Source organism: Cyanistes caeruleus, chromosome 10 (assembly GCF_971803275.1).
Source record: "Cyanistes caeruleus chromosome 10, bCyaCae1.hap1.1, whole genome shotgun sequence".
NCBI lineage: Eukaryota > Metazoa > Chordata > Aves > Passeriformes > Paridae > Cyanistes > Cyanistes caeruleus.
Window position 1 is genome coordinate 13,789,917 of NC_141710.1, and position 15,022 is coordinate 13,804,938.

The following is a 15,022-nucleotide window of genomic DNA, read 5'->3' on the forward strand; positions in this document are numbered from 1 at the left end:
GGCAGAGCTCTCAGTTTGGAAGGGAAGTAGCAGTAGCAGCTCCTTTCTCTTTTTGGCAGCATGTGCACCTGTTGTACCTGAAGTATTGTGTGGGAGGTGGAATTTTGTGCAATCCGGTCTGACTTGCATCAGTGCCCCCTCCTTCAGAGCACAGAAACAAACTCAATTTCCAATGGTGCTTGGCTGGCACTGCTGTGTTCCAGAAGAGGAACCCTCAGCTGTGGACCTCTGGCACTTCACTGGCCAGAAGGTGGGCAGCTGTGGTAAAAGGAGAGAAGCAGTTATGGTGTCACCTGCCTGTGTTCCCCATCTTTCTTCCTGGGACCTTTTCAGCACGATAGTTCTTGTTCAGAGTGTGCAACTTCATTGATGTCAGAAAATGGCTGCTTTCCTCTCATGGTGGGGGCTGTATGTGAGGATGAAGATCCAGGACTAGTTAATAGCCACTACAGTGGTGGAGAGCACAGAGCTTCTCTCACATCCCACAGCAGCATCTATGGAGTGCTCTGTGCACTCCTGGCTCACCTTCCCTCCAGCAGCCTGCTCTGTTAAGGGCAAGTGTTACATCCAGTGGACAGCTAAGTGCTGTGAACTGGCAAAATAGCCACAGAGAGGCAATGTAATTCTGTTACTAGTGCCTTTTCTCCTGAAACGCGATTGCAGCTATGATAAAGATAAAATCCCCCTGAAATGTTCCTTTCTTGAGATACTTAAGCATTTTGGATTGAAATGAAGGAAGAAAAGAAAGGTCTTGGGGTTAATAGAACATGTTCACTTAATTGATATTTATCTAGAACAGCATAGTTGGCTGTCTCCTCCCCTTGCTGGCTGCACAGATAGTTTCTTTGCTTAGAAGTTGTCACCCATGTTGCCTGAGCTGCCAAATAAATACATCTCATTCATTCCCCAGAGCAAAACTGTTTGCAAAAGGTCAAGGGGATGGGTCTGCTGCCAATGAAGCCAGGCTGCAAAAAGCCAGTCCACATTTTCCAGAACATTGAGAACCAGCAGATACTTTCAAAAAGACAGCTAGTTTTGGCTTCCAGCACCCATCTTAGGATTGTGTTGCTGAAGGGTTCTCCTGCATGAGATGCAGGGATCAGATGCTGACAGGTGACAGGTTTGGACCATTCACTTGTTCTGTAGCTGGTGGTTTTCCTGGCACAGTTCCTGTAACTGGAGCTGGGGTGAGTCACTGGCTGCCTCTGGTATCGATCTGCAGCCGTCCCTGCGGTGGTTCTGTGGTGATCAGCATCACACTCTTGTGGGTTTTGTCTCTTACTGTGGCTAAAAGGTGGTGTAACCAGTAATTCTCTGCTGGCTCTTACAGTGAGGTGTGGTACTCATCAGTACGGGCTCTGCCTGCTTGCAGACACGCCACATCAGTATTGAAACATTTTGAAATGTTTCTTTTGCCTTTCATTTAATTTCATTCCATGCCACTCCTATCTTTTTTGCTTCCATAAACATTTCTTCTATTTTTCTTCCCGTTTCTTCTTCTACTCTACTTTCCATTAAATAAATTCTAAGATTTCAGAGCTACAGCCCCATAACAGCTCTTGAATGATTAGCAAGCACCAAGTGAAGTTTTAGAGCTTTCTGAGCCCTCCTGGGCAGCTGGGGGAGTAGGAGCTTTGTTCAGAAACCTGTTGGAGAGGCAGATTTTCTGTTTTCACTCCATCTGCACGGTGTCAACCTTAGCACATGTGTCCCTGGAGAGGGAGCTCACTGATTTCAGCTCTCTTCCGAGATGGCAGTTGGGTGGCAACTGAACCTGCCTGTCTCTCTGGAGTCCTGAGTGCTGCCTGGTACCAGAAATGAGGTGTTTGTGCTGAGAGATGAGCAGTAAAATATCATCGTTATTTAAAGCAGAGCTTTAGATGGATGATGGCTTTCTCACACCTGGAGAGTTTTCATCAGTCTGAAGAAAATCTTTGGCTCTAATGAAAAATTAAAATCATTATGCAGATTAAAAAAGGTATCTTTTCACAAAGCAAAAGGAAAGAGCTTTGAGTCATATGGTGGACTTTTGGCCATTTTTAGCATGATCTTGCTCTTGGAAGTATAATGTTTCAGACCAGAATGGCACAAGCTGCACATTTTCATTATGCATTTGGGTGTTGTATAAGATTTGTTGAAATTTAGTAACACCGTAGTTTTGAGTAAAAAATGCTTCCAAACTGCTACAGAAATGCTTAAGCTGCACTAGTGCAGTGAGCAAAAAAAAAATCCTTGTAATGCAACCCGACTGATTCAAGCTTTAATTTTTTCCAGATCACAGGCTCATTACCTGTTAAATAAAAGAATTTCACATGCTTATCCCATTGGAAAATGCTGTGAGATTGCCTGAGGAATACTGTAGTAAAAGAGGATGTTATCACTTGGGACTGTTTAAAGCTTGCAGAATGACACTGGGACCCAATTTTTTCCCTGAGTTGCCATCCAGTGATTATCCAGGGCACTTCTGTGAGCTGGTCTTGGTAGGACTAAGTCCCTTCCCCAAGACTGATAGCATCTGAAGTGATGAATTTCTTGTCAGTGCTTGTTGATAGTATGTTCTGTCCATTTTCTATTTTAATGAATTTACTTTTCTAGGCATTCAGAGCAGGGTGCAAGATTGATGTGGTTGTTTCCATTGCATGTTTTGTTTATGTGAGGGACTTCTCAGTCTCAGTATTTCTGCAGTATTTCAGTCCTGCTGGATTGATAGGGGAAGTGAAGAGATTTAGCATCTGAGAATAGCATAAATCCCAGCACTATGGCAGGCCTGAACAGCAGGGATGGTGTCTGCTCTGCTCATGTGAACACTATTAGTGATGGGGTGCCTTGCATGGGGCACTTGAAGGTGAGAGGAAGTGGGGACTCTATTGTGGAGCCCTTCAAAAACTCGTAGTACAGAATGTGCTAATGCCACCGAGTCATGGTCACCCAGCAGCAGGGCTGAAAGGGACCCCCACTGCTGAATAGTCCAACCTCAGTCCTACACTGATTCCAGATGTGCATTTCTTAGAAAGATGTTCTTAAACTTGTTTTTTGCATCCTCATGGAGCAAATTCTGAGTAGAATGTCCTAATATCTAAACCACATCTTCGTAGGAAACCAGGAAGAAATCTAATTAACAGTGAAGAAGTTTTTATGTTACATGTTGGAGTCAAGAGAACAAAACAAAATCTTTCTAACTGTACACACAGAGCACTGCCACAACATTCCCCAGGACTTCTGAGCCATCCAACAAGTCCTTAGGACGGGTCTGACATGTAGCTCTGTAGGAAACCTTCTCTCTGGGAAGCTGCAGGCCAGGAGGTGCTGCAAGCCTGCCAAGAGGCCATAGCTACTTTTTGGTTCCTCCTCCTGTAAGCTTGAGGAGGAAAAGCAAGCAGCTTCTCCAGACATCCATCATTTCCACCTCTCCTGGGATAACATATATGGGAATATACCCCTTCTTCTCTGGTATGAGCTTTGGGCTCAGTCATCCTTAAAGCTCTGCAAATGTGGGTGTTCCCATTTGTTAAATCCTCATGCAGCTCTTGAGCTGGCATGGGGAAAGTCAGGAGTTTATTCCCCATGTTCCCCCTTTGTTGCTGTCGGCTCTGGAGCTGGCACAGCCCAGGGGCCCAGGGAGAACCACGCTTGGCTGGTTCATGAGACATGTCTGCACCCAGATGAAATGTGCTCAGTGACTGTGGGCTCACACATAATATTTATGATATCCTCTGTTTCACTCTCAGTGAATATGCTGTAATTTTAGCTAATTACACAATATGTCAGGAATAATTGCAGGGTGTTCCTCAAAATAAATAATACATTTTGTATGCTCTGCTATCCATACTTATGAGCAAGCTTTAACCTTCGGTAGCCAAGGCATTGATTGTGCTGGAAAATGACAGCCTAGGAGCTGTAGCTACAACTTCTTTTGCATTAGATTTCTTAGTTTTTAAATTCCTTTACCTGAAAAAGCATATCCTGCATAAATTCTGGAATGGCCCTACATTTTTTCTGTATGTCTTTTGTTCCTGCCTGGCTTTGGTTTTATCATCAGAGCTCAAGTCAGTACAGGTGTAGAAAATTGCTCTTGAAAAGGAAATATTTTGAAATTTTGTCTGCCGCTAAAACATACTGGATCAACAAAGCAACATAAACCACATCCTGGGGGAGGCAAAGACAAATGTGGCAGTGAACTGTATGAAGAATTGATTTTTTTTAGTTCTCTGGTCAAATAAAAGAAGTTTCTGGGGAGAAGAGGATTCAGATTCAATGCAGTATTTCATTGTACTTAAAATGACACTTTGGATTTAATCTCTGGCTCTTTTAACATTTTTTTCATTAAATTTCCAAAGAAAATGTCATGTCAAAAGAAAAAAAAAATGAAAACTTGCAATCTTTTCAGATATTTCTCATTTTTTTTCTGTTAGTGAGATGGAGTTTGTGTAGCTTTACCTACTCTTATTCTGAACTTTTCAGCAAAATATTCATATAGTCAGTTTTAGTCAGAGCCAGTCAGCAATTCTGTGCAAAATACCTGGTGGTGGCAGGTGGGCCATCAGTTCCCATTCACTTTCTGTCCCACTGTTTCACCTGCAGTGGTCTTTGGCTTCCTCTTTGGCCCCTGTGATGGCTGTTTTGTCCTTGGTGTTTGTGCAGAGTGGGTAGCTCATGTGTCATGTATGTTAGTTTGCTGTTTGCCTTCTGGGAAAACTCATCCACAGCTTTGTACCTCGTTATCTTTGAGCAGTTGGCCTTAGGTGGCTGTCACATGGGATCCAGATCTTGGAGAGTGGGTGAGCTGCAGGGTGACTTCTCTACTTTCTAACATCCGTAGGCTGTGCTAAGACCATCCACAGACATGTAGCAGTGATTCCATGCAGCACCCCTAATTTTCAATGCTTTATATGACTAATTTCTCTGCCCCTTACCTCAGATTTGTATTAACATCCCTGTAAAGCTAATTCCCTGGATATGGGAGGGCCTGCATAAATGCCCCAGACGTGCAATCACATCATTTCCACCTACTCTGCAAGTGAGAAATAAGACTTCCCTGGAAGGACTCATCTTGGTTACAGCAAAGCAGGCATTGTGGAGGGGTGCAGGCAGGCAGCTGTGCTCCGTGCTGGAGAGCTAATTACTATTCTTCCTGGCAGGTGCTAGCACAGGAAAGGAAATCACTTCTCTGGATGCTCTTTTTGCCTACAAGGTGCCATTCTGCTCTAGTGACTCAGTGATGGTGACAGGAGGCGATTGCTTTGATGGGTGCTGTCATCAGCTTGAGCCCATCATCCTTCTGAGTTAGGGTAATGTCATTTTTGGAAGCATGTCCTTCAAACAGAGCAGCCATCCCTGCCAGCACAGCCTGTTATTACATGTAATGCATCCTGGAAACACCAGTTGTTTCTCTGTAGTTATTAGCCCTGGGTGGAGATTTACACTTGAGATGAGTAAATACATGAGTGTGCCATGTAGCCCTCTTGTTCCAGAGCCATTTTCTTCTCCAAATGAATGCTTTGCAATTGGAGGGTGACACTAGCCCTGTAATCATGTTAAACTGAAGCTGGGTATGGCCTTCATTCTGCATCATTGGGAAAGGAGCTGGGATTGACTGTTTGGTGCCCCCCAAAACCATTGACCTTGTGAGCAAATCTTGATGTCATTAAGTCTGTTTCCATCTCTCCATCCTTCTCACAGGCTGGGTGATGTGCCAGTGTGTTAAGCCAAATGGCTGCATCTAAACTAAAAGGGGTTCATGGCAGCTTTGCAAGGTGGGGTTGGATGCCTGGCTTTGCTGCAGAGCTCCCTAATGCTTGGGCAGCTGTTGTTACCCACTGTGACTGGATCTATGTGCAGGCAGCCTGAGGAGGCATCCAGATAAACACAAATGCTCCCCTGTGTCACTCACTTCCCTTGGCTCTGCAGTTCTTTTGCTCTCTCCCTGCCTGGATGGAGATCAGGATGCTACAGGCAGCATTGCCTAGGCCATCCTGGCCACCCACTTGTAGGTTTCCTCAAGGAATACATGTCCTTCAGCTCCAAACAGTTTTGCTGAGTTTAGTGACAGAAACTGGAAAATACTGTGACACTGGGAAATAAATGTCTTTCCCCTGCCTGTGTACTTCTGTGCACTGAGTGACTCCTGTGGGAGCTGAAAACACTCAGCACTTTGCAGCAGGATTTCCCTCCTCTGCACCTGCATGACACAGTTGGAGTGTCCTCCAGGATCCCCGCGTGTGGCTCACGATGCTCTGACCTGCTCCATGCAGGACTCACTGCAGGTGCAGCCACAGCCTTGTGCAGCCATGTGCAGCATCTGCTGGAGACTTACAGACACGGTTGCTGCGTGGCAGAGTTGGTCAGGGTGTTTGACCAGAGCAAACACGCTCTGGGTATTCAAGGGCAGCAGCTCCTTTCACAGCTGGAAGTGGTGTTATTCCTGAGCTTCCCAGTTTGGGTGGATTCAGTGAATCATTGTAGTGAGTTGAGATATTAAGCTTATGTCAATAGTGATGCATTTAATTTGAGACAGCCAAATTACTTCATCTTAACTCCAAACACCCAGGAGAATTTGGCAGCTCCTGGTTGGGAAAATAACCCCAACATTTATCTCCCTCAGCTTTTCATCCCTGAGTTATGTTCTGATGCCTGTCACCATAGTAATCTGCATGGAGCTTGCTGATTTTCGTGCCGATTTATTACAAGCCTTCAATTAATACCGTGCTTCTCAAGGAGGGATTTTGGTGCCCTTCTCTGTCTACAAAATTTGTGTCTCAAAATTTGGCTTATCGAGTGTTCTGGAACCCATCCTTTTTAAGGGAGGGGAACTGCAGTTTCTGCAGTGGCGCTTAAAATGCAGAGTTAATCTAAGTAAATTAGGAGCAGTTTATGCTCTGACTTGCATGCTGGGCTTGGTGTGCTAAGGATTTGAGTGCTGGTTAGGTGAGTCATAAATCAACCTCCCATTATGACAGCTGCACCCTGAATGGGTGAAAATAAGAATAATGGAATGTGTAAATTCTAGGCTAAAATGTTTAATTGCAATAAACAAATGTTTGAAGAACATTTAGGTGAAATATGCTCCTGAGATGTATTACAGTTCCTGTGTTTGCAGTCACATCCTCAGTAAAACTGTTGCACAGGCACAGAAAGGAGTCAGCAGCGTGCCGAGGTGGTTCAGAGGAGAGCTGGAGATGCTTTCTCCCTGGCCAGACCAATGTCCTTAGGAGGTGCCAGAGGGACTGTTCTGGGAGCCTGCTGCTGGCATCTCTCACAGCCTTGCTGTGCTAAGACCAGACAGACACTGAGCTGCAGTGAGAGAGAGCAAACAAATGGGCAAGTCTCCTGTGGAAATTCTGCAGTAGGTGCCTTCCTCGTACCTTATTGCAGGTTTCTGGATAGAAGATTGCTGCTTCCCATCTGAGCTTGCAGAGTCCTCTGTTTGACAGCTTATTGTGCAGAGAGCAGTAGCCCCACGAGCTTCAGAGTTTATGCCATAACCCACACTGAGTACCACTGGCACCCAGCACAGTAACTTCTGAAGTAGATTTAGAAGCAGTTCTGCACCAGTAACCTCAAGTGGAGGCTTGCCTGCCAACCAAGAGCATTGCTGTGCATTGCAAGAATCCTTGGAGCCGGTGGCTCAAATCCCTCAAAGGTCACTAAGCCCTTCATCTTTTTTAAAAGTTCATTGAAAAGTGGCCCCTCTGAGCCCTGTGCCATTGACTTGGAGAATTCAGATTAAGATGACTTCTGTGACTATGGTTGTGTTGAGTCCTTTTATAACTCCCATCCCAAGGCAAAGTGGGGACTGGCTTGCTGTAGCCTCAGGTCACTGTGTTGTCAGAATAAGGGCATTCTGAAAGTTGCAAGAAATGAGACTGTATCAGACAGTTGCAGCTGGAAGCTGGTGTTGCGGCCTGTTCTTTGCTGCTCCAGAGCTCGGGATTGGGGCAAATTGAACTACCCTACAACAAGAGAGCAGGGTTTGTCCCCCAGGGGTTTAGTGCTGCTGCTTTGCTGACGGAAAGAAGCAGGAGTTGGTGCCCTCAGTGGGGCTTTGCTAAATGCTGCATTGATGCATAACCTCACAGCTCCTCTCTGCATTAGGGGGAGTTATTATACTTCTGTGTTCTCCATTTTCCATTTAAGGGGTGAGTTCCTTATTCACCTCAAACAGAAGAGCTAAATGAAGAGGTCATTAAGGAGTGATATTTCTGTCAGTGCTCCTGCTCTTTTCCCCATAGCACACAGTAGATACCTTCAGCAGTGTCTGCAGCTTGAGGGTGAGGGATATGACTCTGCAGAGTAGCTGATTTTGCCATGGTGCTCTGGCTTTCAGTGAGCGTGGCCCTGCAGATCAAAGTGCATGTGAGCACCCTGCAACAATCATGTCCTTGGCAAGCCCCAGGAGGATGAAGAGCACTCTGTAGCTGCATAATAAGGCAGGAAGCACAGCAGCTCATGGTGAACTGAGATGACTTTAAGGCTCAGCATCAGGACAGCAGAAATGAATAATGGCAGCATCACATTACCATTTAAGTAGAGACAGGAAGATTAGCAGTCAGATCATGATTTAGTTAGCCTCAGCTGTGCCAGAGGGCTCAGAAAGTTAAACGCAGGGCGGGCAGGTGAGTTTGGCCTGTGGAAAGGGTAACCAAGGCAGATGCCCTTCAGGGGGTGTTTAGTGAGTTGTCAGTGGATGACTGCTCTCAGAAGGGTCATTAGGTGACAACTGTGTCTTCACCAAAGGGAAAGTGCCCATTCTGACAGATGCTGCACACTAGGAGATTTACAGCTTAGCCCTTGCTCTGTGTTATCGTTCTGTTCTGCACTCTGATGTCTCCATTGTGCTTCCTGACCATGATCTTCCCTTGCATCTTCTGGAATTGCCACATTTGAAGGAGTTGAGCTTACTTATCTGCATAAAGAATGTCCACTGAGTTTTCTCCAGTACTCCCCTGCCCTCAACAGCTGTATATGAGCAGCTAGAACAGGATCTTTAAGCATCCTGAAGTATAGCAGTATTGCTTATAAAGTTAGGTCTAAAAATATCCCTTTGCATATTGCATGGGAAACCTCATAGCATGGGGTCTGCACTGGGAGTAGAAGATGCATGGAAATCTCTTCTATTCAGTCCGTAGCTTGGGATTAAGGCAGCAAGAACATCTTTCTTCAATCCATTCCAAAGTGCTTGACTTTATGTTTTGGGAGACACTAAGTTGCTGCTGAAGTCTTGTCCATGTTAGTTCAGTTCCATTTCTGCAGGGAAAGCTGCTTCTACAGCAGAATAGAAGCACACACGGAGGAGCCTGAGTGGGAGGAATAGGTTTATCCCAAGTGTGTTATGCAGCATTGTGCCTTTAAAATCAAGAGGATTTGAGTCCCATTTGTTTTACAAGGCTGAGGTTAGAGAGTAGGTTTAAGTTTGATTTGTGATAAATTCTAAGAATTATAGAAAAAAATGCTCATAGCAGTTTTTGCTTATCTGTGCTGCAATTTTTTTTCCTTTATTTGATGGTTTGCTTCTTTCTCTTATTGAATATAGCCTGGAGCAGTATCATTGAGGGTAGTATAGACAAAAGTATCGTGGTTATGGGGTTTTATTGTATTTTTTCCCCCTGGTACTCCAACAAGCACTGTCAATAATGTCTGCTAGGAAGGGTGGTTCTCTTTTTATTGCAAACCTGGAAAGTTCTCAGTCTATTTCACTGTCTTTCTGTTCTGACTTACCAGGGTGTCTCAGCATCCTTAATTGACAAAGAGACTTACTGGTTTTGAGGTTTTTTTCTATAAAGTGAGGTTTTCAGCACAAATGCTGCAGCATAAGGGTTATGTTCCAGTGCTGAAAGACTGATAAAATCGCTCTGTAGATGGAAAGAAGTGATGTTAAAATATATGATATGACAAAAGTAGGTCTCTTAAAAGTCACGTGCAGCATTTTACCTCTGGGCTAGCAGGAAAATTCCTGTCCTGTGATTATACAATTTTCTCTTCAGGTAACAGTTCCATACTGAGAGGGGAAGATGGGTAAATCCTTGCTCCTTACTAAAAGTTGCTTTCACCTAAAATTTTGTCTGTAGTCCTCTAGGCACTCTGTTTACTGTATGAATGGCAAATCCCAGTAACTCACTTTATGCCCAGACATAAGACAAGATGTTCCCTGGTGGGAAGCAGCTACTCCAGCAGCTGTTGTCACCTGTGCACCTGTTTGTGTTCAAGCTGCTTCCTTTGTAGGCACTGGAGAGATACTGGTGGTTTTGGGACCCTATGGACCTGGCCTGGCCAGCTTGTGGGGTTTTGGGGGTGCAAAGAGAGATCAGTTCAAGTGGAGAGATGGCTGTACTGTATCACCCATTGCTCAGGCAACTCCCCAGCCCCTCCTTGTGTTAGAGGACTCGGTGCTGGCTGTGCACCTCCCTGCACTTCTGTGTTTAGTTCAAGTAGCTAAAGGTACACAGAGGTGCAGCTTCTCACCAGCACTTCTCTGCTGTAGAAAGAGACCCAAGAAGATGAAGGAACCAGAGAAGGAAAGACCTGTGTGTCTCCTGAACGCTCTCTGATCCTTCGGTGGCTGGAAGAGGTATTTTTTTTTGCTACAGGGCATCCTATATGAGTGTGGGCAGGCTGTTCCTGCCGAAGAGGATCTGTGCAGTGAGGAGGGACAGGAGCTCTGCTGCTTTCAGGCTGTTAGGGCCAGGAGGAACATGGTTTTGTGTATGGCTGAGAACTCTGCTTCACTCCCTTTGAGTTTTACTTTTGAGTTTGGGTGTGAGCCTCAAAGTTCAGCAAAACCAGGTCATGTAACACATGATTTCCCCTCCAACTTGTCCCTAGGTAGGCCGTGACTCAGAAAAGGCTGGCATTATGAGGAAAGCAGTTGTTAAAGCTGCCTAGGTGTCTGTCAGGTCAGTAACAGAAAGGAACCCTGGGGATTACCCTGTATTTGCTATGGTGATACAGCCTTCTGGTGCAAGTGTTTGCATCTATAGAAAGGATGCAAGAAGGCATCAGGGGATCTTGGGTGCTATTTTGATAAACTCTGAAAATGTCATAAGTTATAAATAATAAGCAGATTTGGTCAGTGTTTTACTTGGTAGGCTATTTAGTAAAAGTGGGAGACATTTTCCTGTTCCAAAATTATTTGCATGGTTGAAATATAGTTTGTATCCCTAAGAAGGAGGAAAAGATGCTATTCTAATTCTATCCTGTAGCTAAGTCATCTTCCAAAAAAAAGAGATAAGGTCAGGGTTGTTTTCTCTCCCCGCTCCTCTTCAGAGAGCTTTAAGAAAAGACCTCCCCACTTCTCCAGCACACAGAAAGCCTCAGACTGCAGGAGCATCTTCTAAATCTCTCCTTCAGGGAGCTCTTCCATTTCATGCAAAGTACTTAAACATTAAAATTTAACCAGCTAGTAAAATTGAGGCTAAGATTCATTCAGGGACTCAAATGTAGGTGTCTCATATCAAAGAGTGCCTATTAGTGCCTTTACTATTGTGGTATTAGATAAAAGGGAGGAAGGGGATAGACTTGAGGAGGGTGGTGCAGGCACCTGAGAATGCAGGTGCCTGAGAATGCAGATTTTCATTTCCTCTAGCTTTGATGTGCTTTTCTAATGAAAAGCAAAGTTAAATCAAAATAGGTAATTCATTTAGGTAAGAAGAATGAGCTAAGTGTTTTGCTAGGTGTCATTTTGACATATATTGGCTTGACCAACACTAGCTCTTGGTGGATGCCCAGTACTTATTTACTGTCCCAGCATTGAGTCTTGCTGGGAGAAGCCTGACTGCAGCCTACAGCACTCACTGCACTGAAATCACATCTTTTTTAAGGCAGCATAGAAACCATCTGATGTGATTTATTCAGTGGCTTTTGTAGCTGTGAGAAAGTACCTGACTCTCCCCTGGCTAGTGTAGGGATTGCTGAAACTGAAATGCTTTGTTCCTGCAGCCTTGTCTGCATGTGAGATGCCTGCTGCTGTCAGTGCAGGAGAGCAGGGTGAGGGTTCCCCAAAGGGGAGTCGTGCAGTGATGCAGCGAGAGCGGGGCTCCGGATGGGAACATTAACACACAACGTGACCACGGTTATGTAACGACCATGGCTTATTAAACAGCCTCACTAGAGGCAGGAAAGGCAGGAGCCTGACAAGATTTTGGTGTGCTGCGCTGGATTCTTCCTGTCCATTGAGCCAGCAATAATTGGGTCTTATTTATTTACTTTTGGTGGGTGGTCACATAAAACCACAACCTCCTGTCACACAAGGAGGATCTCCTCCATCCAGTGAGTGTATCTGCTCACATGCAGTCAGCTCGCTTGCATTCCAGCAGCAGTGCCTGTGGCAGATCTTAACCTGCGTGATTACAATTGAATTTGTTTTTGATGACTTAGTTTGTGTTGGATTGGTAGGGTGACGAGCAGACAGGTGGTAAAGCTGCACACCTGCCGTGTGAAGTTCAAATTGGTTGTGCTTTTTTTCATGTTTTCCTTTTACCCTTCAGCGGGAAGGTACAAAATGTTGTAGAGACAATAGGGAAGACCCAGCCAGGGCATGGCTGGCTCATGACACACAGGGGCTGGGAAAGGTCCCTGTTGGAGACAAAGATTGTAATCTGCCAGATTGTGTGGCGCATGTTTTAGGAGGGGGATGGGGGGAAACGTGCAGGATTTTAAAACAGAGGTGGTCTGAGGTGCCCATAAATGCTTCAGAGGTCAGGTTTGGAAATGCCTTCTTCCTTTCTGAACTTTTCTCCCCAAGTCCTACAGAGTGGGCTCACATGCAGCCCTGATTTCAGCACTCAGCTGCTCGGGGTTTACACCACTGTAATACCAGTGATTTAAGTAGCTTTTCATTGGCATAAAACTGGCACTGCATGATAGTGACTCAACCATACAAAAAGCAAGGTGTTGGCTTCACAAGCAGAGTAAGAAACAATGGGAATGTTCTTTGCAAGAGTGCTAGCAAATACTCCTCTGAACAAGTGGCATATTCTAAATACATTAACTGTCTAATACTTCCATTTGGTAGGTAACTTTTAGAGACTGGGTGTTCCATAATCTGTTTCTACTGCACCAAGTATGCATTTCATTTTATCTGCTCATCTGATCTCAATTATATTTGCCTGTATGTCTGTGTATTTTATATGAATATTTTACAACCATGCTTGAAAGGAATCACTGAAAGCAGTCTTACCTGCCAAGCACTTTTACATTTACTCAGGGCTTAAAAGGGGACAAGCAAATTGGGTCTCGTGCTACTCGGTATATCTGGTAATAATTATTATTTTTATTTTGCAGAACCCCAGCTGAAAGGAATTGTGACAAGGTTATTCAGCCAGCAGGAATACTTCCTGCAGATGCACCCAGATGGTACAATTGATGGGACCAAGGACGAAAACAGTGACTACAGTAAGAAAAATTAGCCTGTTTTGCAACCCAATTACAATCAAATGCATCACCTAGTGGGTCTCACTTGTGCAGCTTCATTTTTGAAAAGATCAAATTAGGAGGAAGACAGCTGTTTTCTGCACATTTTTTTTTCTATCTCTCCGTCCCCTTTAAATCTTGCCAGTATAATTTCATATGTTTCCTCTCCGATCTTCTTCCCTCCTGCCCCGATTCTGTAACTGCCATCTGGGTGGGGTGGAGAATAAAACCCATGATTTGAATTGCTGCCAGAAGAGAAAGGAGATTATATTTATACACATGCCACGTGGGTAAAGGATACGGGGAATTCTCTCTGCAAGGAGAAGAGGAGAAAATCGTTTTCACTATTTTAGCCTCAAAAATTCAGCAAGCATCAGGAATTTCTAGGCTGGAGAAAAGCAGCTGTTCACTGAAGTCTCGTGCTTTGAGGCTGGTGTAAAGGCTGAGGGTATCAAATGACCTTGTCAAAGGAGGTCATCTTCTAAAACCATGTTCAGAGGGTTTGGGTGTAGGCTGGACAACAAAGGGCAGCAGAGCCACACAATTTAAAAACCATGGCCATGTGCAGGAGCCATACTGGTTTAAATGCATACAAAGCATTCGTCCATCTTCCTTATGAAGAGGAAGTCGTTTTGTCAATGCCAAAGCTCTTCAAAAGGTTATAAAAGGTGTAGAATATTTTCTGCAGCATCTCTGCATTTCATAGGCATCAGAGTGCCATCCCTGAGTGGGCAGTTAAGCTCAGGTCCTTGCTGCCACAAATTGAGAGTAGAACTCAAGTCTTGCTTTTTCTTATCTATGTTGGTTTGCAGTTCCCTGTACTACTGTTAGAGGGGTATTTAACCTGGCCAGCTTGGAATTTGGCTTCCCAGACATTATTAGAGGTGAACAGAAGTTCATCTGTGTGGTAGGGTTGATGGAAGCAAACTTCATGTACTTTGTGAAAAGAGGAGCCTGCTTGATTTGCAGACAAATTTTGGTGTAATTCAAAGAAGCTCCTAGCTGGATTGAACATGGCATTTCTCCAGGAAGGCAGGGCCTGGGCTGCAGGTGAGGGGTATCTGTAGGGGTGCAGCACATGTAGCACATTGACACTGTTCTGTGAAGGTGCACTTGGACAGGGGTGCAGGGTGGCTGTAGCCCCACATCCCTGGTGTTTGCCACATCCCCAGGAAGCTGCAGGGAGCTGTAGCAGGAGCATGGTGTGTTCTGGGGCTGCCTGCTGCAGGCAGCTCAGGGCTGGGGGTCCACACAGCAGAGAAGGAGCTGTGGGAAGACGGTGACTGAAATTGCAGGTAGCTGGCAAAGCCCTCGTGGAATGACCCAAGAGGCTGCATCCAGAAATGTGGCCTGTATCAAATGTAAATGTCAGGTTTTAGTCCTTTTACATACACTGATACTGAACAAATTAAATATTGCAAATTGCAAGAAGACAATTTCTGATTTATGTGTGGAGCAGGAGAATCTGTGGACTTACACACACACACTTCTACGCTCAGAGACTCAGGAGGTCTCATTCAAGAAGAGTCTGGCCTTGAGATACTCTCTGAAAGACACCAGCACATGGGGTGAGTTCAGTGGGCTGTATTAGCTTCTTTTTCATAAAGGAAGAAGACCT

General features: G+C 44.9%; 1 protein-coding gene across 3 annotated transcripts in view; it reads left to right on the plus strand.

Moving 5' to 3' along the window:
- FGF12 (fibroblast growth factor 12) overlaps nt 1-15,022 on the plus strand; it is a 218,162-nt gene that overhangs the window by 127,890 nt on the left and 75,250 nt on the right. For all 3 annotated transcript variants that reach the window (XM_086843649.1, XM_086843648.1, XM_086843647.1), the window contains one exon: nt 13,276-13,386. In XM_086843649.1, the coding sequence (XP_086699775.1) occupies nt 13,276-13,386 (111 nt within the window). The remainder of the gene's footprint in view (nt 1-13,275; nt 13,387-15,022) is intronic.